This window comes from Schistocerca cancellata, chromosome 4, assembly GCF_023864275.1.
Source record: "Schistocerca cancellata isolate TAMUIC-IGC-003103 chromosome 4, iqSchCanc2.1, whole genome shotgun sequence".
Lineage (NCBI taxonomy): Eukaryota > Metazoa > Arthropoda > Insecta > Orthoptera > Acrididae > Schistocerca > Schistocerca cancellata.
This window is the reverse complement of record NC_064629.1, coordinates 550336338-550351289: the sequence shown is the minus strand read 5'-3', so window position 1 is coordinate 550351289 and position 14952 is coordinate 550336338. Positions and strand designations below refer to the sequence as shown.

Genomic DNA, 14952 nt, shown 5'->3' with positions numbered 1-14952 from the left:
TTTTCTGGTAAGAAAGTATCATCGTGTTTTAAATGGGGATACTGTACATCATGGTGATACCAGTGATGGATATTTTAAAATTACTGCAGCATCTGAGAATCTTGTTACACATTTTAGTGAAACTGCATACATATCATAAAATTTAAAAATATATCTTCTGTAGTGATGTCGTGTGTGTGTGTGTGTGGGGGGGGGGGGGGGGGGGGATGGAGAGAGAGAGAGAGAGAGAGAGAGAGAGAGAGAGAGAGAGAGAGAGTAATGGTTGTGTCACACATGCATTAGAATTAGAATTATATTTGCATAAAATATACACTATGAAATATATTTTCAAAAGTCACACAAACTGATCCTAAAGCAAAGATAATAGACCTTCAAAAATGGGAGAAATGATACACTAATATTTATTCCATCTGTCTTATAGATGAGGAACTTGCAAGAAAAATACAAGAAAGCTATGGAAGGCGTTCTAAAGATGAAAAGGTCCCAGATCTTCGAGAAATTATGGATATGGAGATGGCATTGGCGTTGTATAAAGCTGACCAGGTACATTAGTTCAAACTGCAGTCACAACACTAGCTGCTAATGAAAGTGTTCTGAATTTTGATATGCTTTGTGGTTGCAAAAGATTAGATGTTGTTTTAGTGGCTTTAAAAATTTGGTTCCCTACACATTTGATCCAGTAATTTCCTTTCAGCTGTTCAGTAAATATATGTGATGTTTATAATTGCTGAAACATATTTTTCCTATTAAGGAATATGTGTAGTGGTGGTGGTGGTGGTGGTGGTGGTGGTGGTGGTAGAGAAATGAATTTGAGCAAAATGTGTGGCTTCTTGAGGCCATTTCTGGTGAAGGATTTGTTGAGCAATGGATCTGAAAGGGTGGAGTGTGTGGGGGAGAGGTTGTGAAGAGTTTGCTGCAGATGGGTAAAGGAGAGAGGGAGGGGTAAGTGAGAGCATTAGGAAATTAGGAATGTGGATCTAGCAAAAGAGAGAAGCAGTCAGTGGATTACCACAGGACAGTGATGAATGACGAACTTACATCAAGTGCAAAGTTGAAAATAATAATCTGTGCCAGACAGCTAAACGTGCTATTAATGAGTGATTTGAGAAGCAGAAATATATTAGGTGAACAAATAGATGTAAGTGCTGCCAAAATATAACTGAGATGAGAAATTTAGGTTTACTTTGTATTCCGTAAATGTGTTGAAGCAGAGGCTGGGTTGGATAATTTGAATATGGCTTGACAGATTTCATTCCTCATCCTTGTCAGCCTGAGACTGAGGCACCCAATTGCCCCCAGCCCCCGCCTCCTCCCTGCCACTTGACTCACACTCTCACTGCCACCGTCACTGTCATTCTGTCTCACTCTAACTTCCTACCCCCCTCCAAATCTCATTGCCAACCCATAAGTAGTTTATATACAACTCATTTTAGTACTATAAATCTATATTAAATCACAGGGATAAGGTTAAGGAGAATAGTATATCAAGAGCTCCCTAGAAAGAAAATTGTGTGCTGCAGTTGATAGAATTTATGAGCTGCGCCCCAAAAAGATATGAACAGATATGTTTGAAAATTGTTAAAAGGAAGCTTGAAACTAGATCAAGGTTAATAGCTCATTGCAAGGTGTTAACCAAAGAGCAAAATAGTGTTATGAAACAAGGATATAACTGATTATGGTGCAGAAGGATGATTGTGGATAAAAATGGTATAAAATTGTACTAGATGTAAAGAAAATGCAAACAGCTTCTTTATTAAAGAAATTCTGAAAACACTTATTACTTACCATTGTACACATATCTAAAACACCATAAAAATGGTTGTTCAGTGTATGTTTTACATTCATTTGTTACATTAAGGTGATCTAATGATATGAAATTTATTGAATGTATTGTAATACATAAAATTGATTATAATATTTCTTGAAATTCTTTTACAAAAGAAGAAATTGGAAATTAATAGCATGCACATACCATTTATTTTTCAGACATTTTCTCATCATGAAACAAAGGAAACATTGGCGATAAAGTTATCTAAAAAAATTTTATGTGAAATGTTCCCAACATTCCGTAAAGAGGCAATTCTCGATGTATTCAGTTCTACGGGTAACTCTTTTGATAACACACTGGCTGTACTTATAGCTTCCACGAGTGAAGAAGAAGCAAAGGTTGCAATGAGCCCAGAAGCTCTTTCTGAACATCGTAGCCAATTGATAGAAGCTGCAGAAGAAACTGTGAAGGTGAGTGCTGTTGGATCTTTAATTTTTAGTTCAGAAGTGTTAATTGTTTTCAACTTACAATTCTCATATGCTATAACAAAGATGTTCAGAAGCTTTTGCTACATTATTTTTTGTATTTAGAGTATTAAAGTTCTCTGTGTGAAGTTGTGTCCGAAAAAAGTCTATATTTCCTTTTTGATCTGTTGTAAGTAAGTAGGGTAAAACTCATTATCCTGTGTGCTGACTAAATGTAAGTGCCACGTAAAGAATAATTATTTGCCATTTGACAGTAATGGTTATCTGTGAATGTTATAATAAAGGTAATATGTGTAGTCCACAACCAGTAACACTTTTTATTAGTTATTAATTGTGTAACATTAATTTATTTGCAACATGTTTTGAGATACTTGTGCTCATCTTCAGGAATCAGAGCTTATTTACTGAACGGAAATGATCCTTACAAATGCCTGACTTCTTTGTATCATTATGCAATGTGGCCAAGGACATCCTTTGTCGTAAAATGATTGTTGGCGCTTGGAATTCTAAATGTGTTTGCATCTGTACTGTGGAAAAGATCTGTCTGTACCTATCCAATAATAATAGCTTTTAGGAATTCAGAGATCATAAAAGGAACAGGAAGGGGCCCCCATAACCCATAATGCACATGTTTTGTAGTTTCTTTTTGAGTTTGGTTCCAACAGGACAACTAATTTGTTAATTAAGAAGACTTTGTATTTTCCATCCTGGAATACAGGTGGCAGAAAATGACATTTTAAATGCCACCAATAATTTTAGTTCAAGCAAGCATTGACTAAAAAATTTCTGGAGGGAATTCTGATCTGCCCATTAGTGAGCTGGCTGAAGACTCATATTTGTCAAGTACATACATATTTTGAAAACTGAAGTCAACTTAAGCAAGAAATAATGCATATTCAGTGGACTCATAATTGTTATCTGTTAATGTAAACATAGATGAAAAGCACAGCTGCAGGAAGTCCACTCACGACAATATTTGCAACATACGTTGTGCCTTTTTCAAAGTATCATATTTCATTAGCCTACATAAGTGATTTAACATTATTACTTTAGTGTTTTACTATAGTTGAGACAGCTACTGTATGTAATGTACACAAGAACAGTTGAAAATTTCTGGAAACTGAAGATATTAGTCACTGAGAAGTCCAATCTCAGCAAAACTGTAGTTTGTAAATTCAGTGGCACATAGTGAGTTCTAGATTACCCAAAAAATATTCATTGAGCAGATAGGTGGACCAAGGATAACAATGTGATGTACATTGATAGATTACTATGTCAGGGTGAAGAGGATAGGCATCTATGTTCAGCATTGACTACACATATTCAGCGCTAGCCCATCATGGGTGTGCTGTAGCTGGCCTATCTCTGACGGGCCGATTGCTTGCCATCACTGTCAACTCAGCCCTTCTTCAGCCCATGAGGTTGCATCGCAGGCCCACCTGTCACATCAAAATATTCCTTGTTATTATGCTGTGGTTGAATGAGCTGATTAATAGAAACACAATGTCTCATCCCCATCAGTGATATGGGCTGGTTGTAATGGCCATAAATTTTATGCAAGTGCTGCAGTTGGACATGAATGCTTCACATACCTATTACAAGTTTTTTTTTTTTCACTAAAATTATTTCCTTTATAGATGTGTTCCTTATGCAGAAGGTGTCAGATGATTGTTAGTTTGTTGATAGCACTTGCATTGATTGCAATGAGGATCACTACAAATGATTAACAAGCTGCTTGGCTATTGGCAATAAGTATTCAAACACTTTTTAGGGATGCCAACACACTTTTTATTATGAGAACTAACCTTGTGGAATGTGTACCACTCATATTCACCATCACTTTGAATAAGACACGCACACGCGCACACACACACACACACAGACGCGCACACACACACACACACACACACACACACACACACACACACACACACATATTTGAAATAAAACATAATTAAAATCCGTATTGTGTACAGCATGTGCCCGCATGATGTAAGTCCATGCACTTACTGCCTATATGCCTCTTTGTGTCAGGTCATTCTGGAATCTTTATTCACTATATATAGTTCATAACTTATAATAAGTTTCCACCTACCATAAGCATAAAATTTGTAGGCATGCAAATAGAAGGGGCAGTCAATGTGAAATTCTGAAATTACAACTTTATAACAAATTCAGTTGGAAGGGGGTAAACTATAGAGCTGCTGAAGCACCTAATCAAAAATTTGTGTTGTGAATGTTTTGTACATAGGTGATGCAATTTTTTTTTTTTTTTAAAGCCAATATACCTTGCTTACCTTAATTCTATAGTGTCGTCACCACCACCACCACCACCACCAACAACAACAACAACAACAACAACCATTTGACATACAATGCTAGACAAAGGCCACCTCTAGAATATTTTGTTCTTCAGCGACAGCGACTCCCACTCATGTTATCTAATGTTATGTACCTAGTTCCTATTAGGCTATTGTCCCGGTCTTCCCTTATCTCCTGGCGTATAGCAAAGAACTTCTTTGTGCTCTCTTGGCCATGTGACTCATTAATTTGTATCTCATTTTGATTATTATTATAATTATGTCTTTGACTCCAGTCTGTTTCCTGGCCAATTTGTTTGTTCCATTTATTGCTTGCCAAATTCATCTTCTATTTGTTCTTGACAAATTATATGAATTTATGACTTCGTACCATATCTGCTATCACATTCAAACTGTCCCATTGAAGACTTGTACTTTCAGTTTTTGTCATACTTTCACATTAATATCCTCCACTGTCATGTTGTTATGGGATTTTACACTCAGTTGCCAGTTCTGTAACTCATCATAGAGGTTTTCTACCTCCTCATAAGGGTGGTTGTCATGCCCACATAAAAGGCCATGCAGAAGTTACACCAGCATTGGCATATGAGATGACTGCTTTCATAGGAGGCCCTGCCTGTGATACATAGGATAGACCTGTGATAGGACTGGAATAGGGTGTTCAGGGTGGTTCTGGAGGACAGGTGTTTCACATGGGTTTTCCAGGGGGATACAACCAATGTGCCATGGATTATGAGTGTGTGTGGTATAAAGGTGAGCTAGGATGTTTCATAGATTGGGTAGGTGGCAAAATATAGTGCATGGTGAAATGCAGACAAATACCAAGATAAAAATGTGATTACGTTATTCCACTATGGGGTGATATTGGGTAAATAGAGGTGGAGGTGGTTGCTACTTTATATCTAGTTTGTTGGCATGATTGGAGAATTAGGGGAACATGTGGGTATTCATGGTAGATCACTAGTGATGTGCCATACACTTGTGGCCAGACCATATGATTGACATTTTTGGCATGGAATAGATTTCCTTCCACTATAAAAGAGAGGATACTTTTGACGGTTAATGGTTTCGTATGGGTAGAGGTTTTCATGGAACCATTGGAGAGGCAGATGTCATTATTGTCCAGAAACGTGCCACTCTTGGTTAAGGGGGACCAGGTGAAAGAGATAGAAGGGGCAGTGTCCACTATAACCTCATTACTATCAGTTTCTCCCTGCAAAGTAGTGTTTGCCATCCACATTTCAAAGCACTAAACATGCAATTCAGTGTCTTTATAATACCACAATATTAATATTTATACCTAAAATGTAGTGACCATTATTTTAAAAAGTAGAAAATAAAAATTAGAGCAAAAATTTCAGTTAAAAGAGGATTACAAACGCAGCACTCGTCTTCCTTACTGGACCTTTAGATTAGAAAACCGATTCCAGCTCAAGCAGTAATGTTTAACCATTTGAATTACCTACTGCTGTGAGCATCTGTGGATTTTGTGTTTAAAAACATATTGTAATAAAATTATTAATGATCTTAAAATACAAGTAGAAACACACAACCCCTTTTCAGAGGCATGCAAAACACTAAAATAAACTAGATAACAGAACAACAGGTATGCATTGGCTGTTTAAGCTAGCTACTGCTATAATTTGTGGAGATGAATGTTTTTACATCTGTGATAACTTGAACAACAGGTATAGAGGTTATTAAATGTACAGTTTGTTGAATTTGGTTTAGCAGTCTTAAGGAAAAAAAAGAAAAATTGCTGTAACAAGTGATTATAAGTCTTCTTGGATTATTTATCAATCTTGTAAAATATATATATGAGGAATTTTCCTCTAGTATTGTACCATAAAGTTTGTTATGCTTGGTAAAATCTGATTTTATGTGAGCCTTTTATGTTGGAAATGTTGTTAGTTTCTTTTTGATTTTTGCAGAGAGGTGTTGAGACCACCAGTCCCTTAGAAGATTTTGATGACATTACAGCTGACAGAAGAGGCAGTAATGTGTTGTATATTGTTGAAAGATACAGAGAACAAGCTGCACATCATTACAGGAGGAGAAGTGAATACCATATGAAAGCACAGGAAGCTTTCCAAAAAGGAATGCCTTCAGTGGCTCATTATTATTCACAGTTGGTACGTTCTGGTAATGCTTCTCATTTAGTTCATAATTATCTGTGCCAATATGGTCATAAACACCTGAAGCAATGGTGTATTTCATGTTGCAACTGTGTCTAATGCTGTGATAGTAATGAGTGTGCTTTGATATGACTAATTGTTGAAAAGTGCAAGAATTTACAGGCATGATTTTTTCATTCATGCTTTTGATCGAAAACTGAACCAAAAGATCTTTATCCCTTTGTAACATTCCTTCTGCTTTGTGTGGGCGTACAATTTAAATGTTGTACAGTTTTATTTTTGCACAAGGTGCTTATGTCGTCAATTCTTGCCATTATGCCTCGTCTGCGCACTTATTAGGGAAGGTAATATATGCTTTGGTGTTTTGCTGATTGATGGACAACCATATTTTGTTCATCAAAGTTTTTAGTGAATTTGTTTCTCCAGGTGTCATGTGAAAATATTTGATTTTGCATTACATTACAGAATTTCATATAATTTGCTATATAATCAGAACTGCAGACTAAAGGTACAAAATTTTAGTGTCAATATCTCTTGACTGCACTAATATATGAAGAAAATATTATTATGGTGTATGCTTCCAGTGAAGAAAAATGAATGAGATTTTTTTAAATGGGAAATAACTCTTCATATTGACACTCTTAATGGGCCTGCCCTTACAAACATTATTTGACAGTTAAAAGACTGTGATGGCATATAATACCAGATGGCTATAATTACAATGATGGTGTTCCAAGTGCTACAGTGTGAGCTTTATGCATCACAGGATGCTAAAACATCATAGGTATCTTCATTATTTGGTGTGCTCGCAGAGTGTGCTGAAAAAATGCTACTTCCACTTCCTGCCACCAGGTGAAAATATGTTGCTGTAAGCAATCAGAATGTGGTGTGGGTGCAGGAGAAGGGGAGAAACAATCAAATACGTGATAATAGTGGTTCTGACATGTTTAATAGGATATGGTCACAAGTTATAATGTGTTCAATACAGTCTTCTGACTTGGCAACATGCTGCATCCATGACATGGCATGATTACCAGTTGCTCGCAGCATATCCGGTATAATAAGAGCAAAATGTTTACATATGTCCTTCAGATCAGGAAGAGTTCAGATGCATCTCTTATAGGCACAATCTTTCAGATATACCCACAGCCAAAAATTGGATGGATTTAGGTCAAGGGATCTGAAAGGCCACACATCTTCAAATTGCATAAAGATGATGTGATTGTTACCAAAGGTTTCTCAAAGCAAATCTTTCACCCAACAAGCGATATGTGGTGTCACTCTGTGTTGTTTGAAAACAATGGTGTACACACGGTTACGTTCTTACAAAGCTGGAATCACATTTTGCATAGGGAGATTCTTATAATGAGCTTATATCTCTGTATACCTAACAGGACCATGAGGTGTCATCTCTTCAAAGAAAAATGGATTGAGAATGAAGGAGTGTATGAAACCACACCACACAATCACATAAACTGAGTGCAGTGGATGTTCCTGCACAACATTTGGTGAAGTAGAACCCCGTATCAGACAGTTCTGTGCATTCACAGCAGTGTGCAGAGTAAAATGTGCCTTGTCCATCCAAAGAATATTCCCCGGCCATATGTAATCCATTTCCATGAATACCAATAAATGAAAGGCAAAGTCATGGTGTTGCAGCCTATCTTGGGGCTTCATTTGGTGTGCATTCTGAATCTTGTAGGGATACCAGTGTAAAATGTGGCACAAAATCGTTTGAACTGTTGAAGAGGGGACAGACAATTCATGTGGCACAGCTTGAATACTGCCTACAGAATTTGAGGTATGTGCTGCACGGTGAGCTATAACTGCAGCAACCTGATCATCAACTACCATGACGCTGGGCCACTTCCCTCTCCCTGCTGCACCACCTAATTCACCTGTTTCTTCAGATTTCTTGATCATATTCATTAGTCCATTTATTGACATGGGGCCTCATCACTGCTGTTTCCTTCGGTAACATTCCTGCAGTGCTGCACTACTATTGCTGCCATTCTGGTAAAACAACTTCACCAGCGGTGCACGCTCTCCATTCTAAATAGGCATTGTGTTTCGTACAGAAAAATGCCGACGTTCTTAACCATTTATACCAACAGTCACTTCACAAAAGAAATCAAAACATCACCAAGCGACAAACAGCATCCTGACGTCTAAACAGGATACATTTCACATTCTGACTGCTCAAAGTGCCATAGTTTCACCTGGTGGCAGAAAGTGGAACTAATATTTTTTCGGCCTGTTCCGCAAGCACACTGTTTAATGAACACACCTACGATGTTTCAGTGTGCTGCAATATATCCAGCTTGCACTGCACTACTTGAGACACTGTCAGTTCAATAATAACCAGCTGGTATGTAAAGAGGATAGATTAGTACTCAAAAAAATACAGGTGACGGTGAACAGCGGACAGACATGTAAGTGAGGTGAAAAAGTGCGTAGTTTTTGGATGCAGTCCTTCACCTCTCAGTCATAATGACATGTAAAAGTGACCTCATCATAAATAAACTTAGCTGTGTGACCCCTACACAGCATTCCACTTGGGTATGACCATGAGCAAATGATCCATTCGAAGGGATGACCACTATCAAACTGTGACAAGGCCAACTGGACCATCCAGTTGCAGTGTACGTAGTTGACTTCAGTAGCTGCCCCACAACCTGTGCCATGTACATTCTCCTCACCAACAGCTTTTCTGTACAATTAATTTTTCACTCTGCAGCAAAGTGTGCACTAATGTGAAACTTCCTGACAGATTAAAACTGTGTGCCAGATCAAGACTTGAACTTGGGACCTTTGCCTTTTGCAGAAAGTGCTCTATCAACTGAGCTACCCAAACTGTGGGACAGGTTGTGAGTCATGTATGAGTAGCTAAGTTGGTTGAGCACATGTTGACAAAAAGGCAAAGCTTCTGAGTTGGAATCTTGGTGGATAGTCTGCCTGCACCTGCCTCCAGGTGAGCTGACGTGCCCTCTTGGGCATTTGTGCCCAGTGAGGCAGCATTGGAACAGCCTGCTGTAAATATTCTGTCATTATAATGATACCAATTATCATTTTCTGCTTAAAGGCCCGACTCCACAAAACTCACGCACAAGAAGCGAGTTGCCGTGCAGCGACAGCGATTAGTGCAGCAGCACCAGATTCTTCCAACTTAGACTTACACGGGTTGTATGTACGAGAGGCAGTCTGCCTCTTGGACAGTTTCCTGGATGCTCACATTATGCGACTCAAAGCAAGTGGGCAGTCACGGCGTGTCCTCCATGTGGTGACTGGTCGTGGTAACAACTCTCGTGGGGGTCAGCCTCGTTTACGCCCTGCCATTCTGCAGCGTCTCACACAGCGGAGTATTAAGTAAGTATAGAATTGTCCTGTTTGAAAATAACAATAAATATGAATGTCTGTATCGTGATTCTAGCAATACGCACTTTGTTCAGTAAGTGGCCAGACAGAATATTTAGCCAAGAAGTAAGAGGCTCTATTATTCAAACAAATATGGCAATAATCTGTTGTGAGTACTTGAGGTATGTAATAGATAGATATTCAGCGATCACAGGCCCTGCAGACCATGCACTGCTTCCACAAGCTGCCTCCATTCCTTCCTGTTTTGTGCCCGGTTCCTCCAGGTCTCTTCAATTCCCAGGACTCCTAGGTCCTTCGCCAGGTCGTCCATCCAGTGCTGCCTTGGTTGTCCAATGGGGCGTTTGGTGTTTGGTTTCGCTGCTAGTGCCATCTTCTCCTGTCGTCCACTTGGTATACAAGCTAAATGGCCCGCCCATCGTATTCTTTTGCTGTTTATCTTCTGTAGGATAGTTGGTTGTCGCATCAGAAGGTAGATTTCCTCGTTTTTTCCTCATCCTCCATTCTCCATTATCTAAAACTGATCCCCATATCTTCCTCATTACTCTTCTTTCAAATATTAATAGTTTTTCCCTTCCTCACTTAGTCATGCTCCATATTTCTGAACCATACAGTGCTGCTGGGCATATCACTGTGTTTTAGGTTTTCATCTTAGTGTTCAGTGAGATCGATTTAGAGCCGAGCGTCTCTCTCAGGGAATGCATGCATTTCATTCCCACTGCTGTTCTTTCCTTGATTTTCGTTTTTATGTTGTTGTCCATGGTAAACAAAGATACCAAGTATTTGAACTGCTGTACTCTCTTGAACCTCTTGCCATCTATCTCAAGAAATTCTTCTTGCTCTTGTCTTCTTCCTAATTGCATGAACTCTGTTTTGTCTCGATTCACTTTGAGCCCCACCTTCTGTACATAACTGTCCATTTTCTGGTACATTTCTTTCAACTCGTGCTTTGATTCACTTAGTAGTACTATGTCATCTGCATATGTGAGACAATTGAAGTTGTCATCCATCTCTACTCCAGCCCACTCCTGTTGCCTACACTCTTTTATTACTTTCTCTAAGATGACATTGAACAGAACACATGAGAGAGCATCACCTTGTCTGAGGCCTGTCCCAGTCTCGAATGTTTGTGATGTGGCTCTTCGGAAACGTACTGCTGCCTTTGACCCTTCCGTACAAGCTTGCACCATTCTCACTAGCTTCTCAGGGATTCTGAAGTCACGCATTGCATTGTATAGGCTCTTCCTGTGGATGCTGTCATATGCACGTTGAAAATCAATGAACAGGCTGTAGATATCTTTATCGTATTCCCAGTGTTTTTCAAACAATTGTCTTAGTGTAGTGGTATGTAGAGGTATGTGATAGTGCATGTTTATTCTTTACTATTGTTCTCCAGCCCATAGTAACTTTTCTGTGCATAGGGTTTTGCCAAATGGGGGACAACAATCCTTGAACACCTGCTAGCTTCAGCTCCACCCCCACCCCTTCCCATTCCCATCCCACTTGCATTTTGAGGATGCTGAATTGATTAAATAGAATGTAACAGCAATCCTGAACCGTATTCCAGTCAAAATGTTTGCTGTGCTGTTCCAGAACCCGTATGCTGAACACAAATATGAATTACATTTTTTTAAAATCCACTCTGTATTTTATGACAAGATAGTCCTAGAACTTCTTGAGCCAAATTTGTATAGTTATTTGTCATAGGGTAAGGTATTGTGTGTTTTTTGTGTTGACTGATGTTACCATTTAACAAACACATCCAAGCTATAGGTCTCATATGGTAATTTTTTCCTTTCATTTAAAGTGATTTATATTTTCATGCAGGGACACACTCAGTCAAATATTAGCATTTAACAAAATAAAGGAAAGTAACACATCAAGAAGAAGCAAAAGCAAATAACTTTGTTAAAATATAAAGAGTTGTTCTACTTTCGCTGATAATTGAGATAATGATAGTTAACCAGCTTCACAGAAATTTTCATTTTGTTATTTGTGTGAGAACAAGAAATAACCTTTTGTCCAAATAGCTCAAAACCAAACTGTTCCCACTGTCACTGCTTTTGTGAACAACACGAAGTAATGTTGTATCATCTTCCTGTAACATAAGTTTTTTAATGTATAAGAGGTTCTGGTGGATTCAAGATATTATTTAGAGTAGTTACCTGGTACTCTGTATTTTTCACACATGGTTCCACATGTTATTGTCATCTTCAGTCCAAAGACTGGTGTGCTGCAGCTCTCAATGCTACTCTGTCCTGTGCAAGCCTGATCATCTCCAAATAGCTACTGCAACCTATATCCTTCTGAAACTGCTTAATGCATTCATCTCTTGATCCCCCTCTACAATTTTTATCCCCCCCCCCCCCCCCCATTCCTTCAACACTAAATTGGTGTTCCCTTGATGACTCAGAATATGTCCTATCAACCAATATCTTCTTTTTGTGAAGTTGTGCCATAAATTTCTTGTCTCCCCAATTCCATTCAGAACCTCTTCATTAGTTAAGTAATCTACCCATCTAATATTCAGCATTCTTCGGTAGCACCAAATTTCAAAAGCTTATATTCTCTTCTTATGTAAACTGTTAATCTTCTATGTTTCTCTTCCATACATGGCTACTCTCCAAACCTTCAGAAAAGATTTCCTAGTACTTAAGTCTATATTTAATGTTAACAAAACTCTCTTCTTCAGAAATGCTTTTCTTGCCATTTTTAGTCTACATATTATATCCTCTGTACACCGGTTATTTTGCTGTCCAAATAGCAAAACTTATTTAGTACTTTAAGTGTCTCATTTACTAATCTAATTCCCTCAGCATCCCCTGATTTAATTAGACTACATTCCATTATCCTTGTCTTGCTTTTGTTGATGTTCATCTTATATCCTCCTTTCAAGACACTGTCCATTCCATTCAACTGCTCTTTCAAGTTTTTTGCAGTCTCTGACAGAATTACAATGCCATTGGTAAATCTCAAGGTTTTTATTTCTTCTCCCTGAACTTTAATACCTGCTCCAAATTTTTGTTTGGTCTCCTTTACTGCTTACTCAGTGTACTGATTGAATAACATTGGGAATAGGCTACGACCCTGTCTCACTCCCTTCTCAACGACTGTTTCTCTTTCAGGCCCATCAACTTGTATAGCTGCTGTCTGGTTTCTATATAAGTTTTAAATAGCCTTTCACTCTCTTTTTTTACCCCTGCTACCTTCAGAATTTCAATGAGCGTGTTCGAGTCAGCATTGTCAAAAGCTTTCTCTAAGTCTACAAATGCTATAAACATAGATTTGTCTTTTCTTAACCTATCTTCTAAGATAAGTTGTTGGTTTCAGTACCTTGTGCTTTCCTTCATTTTTCCAGAATCAAAACTGATCATCCTCAGGATTGGCTTCTACCAGTTTTTTCCATTCTTCTGTAAAGGATTTGTGGTAGTATTTTGCAATCATGACTTATTATTAAACTGATGGAAGGGTTTTGTCATGGCTGACTCTCCCAAGGCTATCATTAGTTCTGATGGAATGTCATATACTCCAGGGGCCTTGTTATGACTTAGGTCTTTCAGTGCTCTGACAAAATTCTTCCCACAGTATCATATTTCCCATCCCATCTTCATCCACATTTCTATAATATTGCCTTGATGCTCATCTCCCTTGTATAGATCGTCTGTATACCCTTTCCACCTTTCCATTTTCCCTTCTTTCCTTAGTACTGCTTTTCATCTGAGCTCTTGATATGCGTACAGTTGCTTCTCTTTTTTCAAAAAGCCTCTTTAATTTTTCTGTGGATTGTATCTCTCTTCCCCCCCCCCCCCCTCCCCCCCCCCCTCCCCCGAAAGTGAAATATGTTTCTAAATCCTTACCTTTGTCCTCTAGCCATTCCTGTTTAGTTATTTTGAACTTCCTATCAACCTCATTTTGTAGACGTTAGTATTTCCTTTCGCCTGCTTCATTTGCTGCATTTTTATATTTTCTCCTTTCATAAGTTAAATTCAATCTCTTGTGTATTATCCAAGGATTCCTACTAGACCTTATTTTTTTACCTATTTGATACTCTGCTGCCATCTACTGTATTCTTTTCCCCTGTTCTAGTCAGTTGTTGACTAATGCTCTCTCTGAGACTATCAACAACCTCTGGTTCTTCTACTCGCCCAGGCCCCATCTCCTTAATTTCATACCTTTTTGCAGTTTCTTCAGTTTTAATCTACAGTTCATAACCAATAAATTGCAGTCAGAGTCTGTATCTAGCCATGGAAATGTCTTACAGTTTAAAATCTGGTACCGAAATCTCTGGCATACCATGATATAATCAACGTTAAACTTTCAGATGTCTTCTGGTCTCTCCCATGTATACAGTCTTCTTTAATGATTCTTAAACCAAGCGTTAGCAATGGTACAAAATTCTACCAGGTGGTGTCCTCTTTCATTCCTTTCCCCAGTCCATATTCACCTGCAATTTTTCCTACTCTTCCTTTTCCCAATGTTGATTTCCAGTCCCCCATCACAGTTAAATTTTCTGTCTTTCTTAACAATCTGAGTAATTTCTTTACTCTCATCATACATTTCTTCAATCATTGTGGTAGATTTTGACTTTGTGTCTGCCTTGACTATGATAATATGTTCACTTCTTATTCATTATTAAATGCCCTCATTCATTATCCCTATGTGACTTTGTATTGTAACCCTGTATTCACCTGACCAGTAACCCTGTATTCACCTGACCAGTAGTCCTGCTCCTCCTGCCACTGAACATCAATAATTCCCACGAAATCTGACTTCAATCTATCCACTTCCCTTTTTAAATTTTCTAATGTGCCTACCTGATAAAGGAATCTAACACTCCATGCTCTAGAATGCCATTTTTATTTCTCCTGATG

The 14952-nt window shown here is 38.3% G+C and overlaps 1 protein-coding gene across 5 annotated transcripts in view; it reads left to right on the top strand.

The window, feature by feature from the left end:
- LOC126185030 (NEDD4-binding protein 2-like) overlaps window positions 1–14952 on the top strand; it is a 98978-nt gene that overhangs the window by 20371 nt on the left and 63655 nt on the right. For all 5 annotated transcript variants that reach the window (XM_049927763.1, XM_049927767.1, XM_049927766.1 and 2 more), the window contains exons 3-6: window positions 422–543; window positions 1987–2238; window positions 6506–6706; window positions 9792–10075. In XM_049927763.1, coding sequence (XP_049783720.1) covers window positions 422–543; window positions 1987–2238; window positions 6506–6706; window positions 9792–10075 — 859 coding nt within the window. The remainder of the gene's footprint in view (window positions 1–421; window positions 544–1986; window positions 2239–6505; window positions 6707–9791; window positions 10076–14952) is intronic.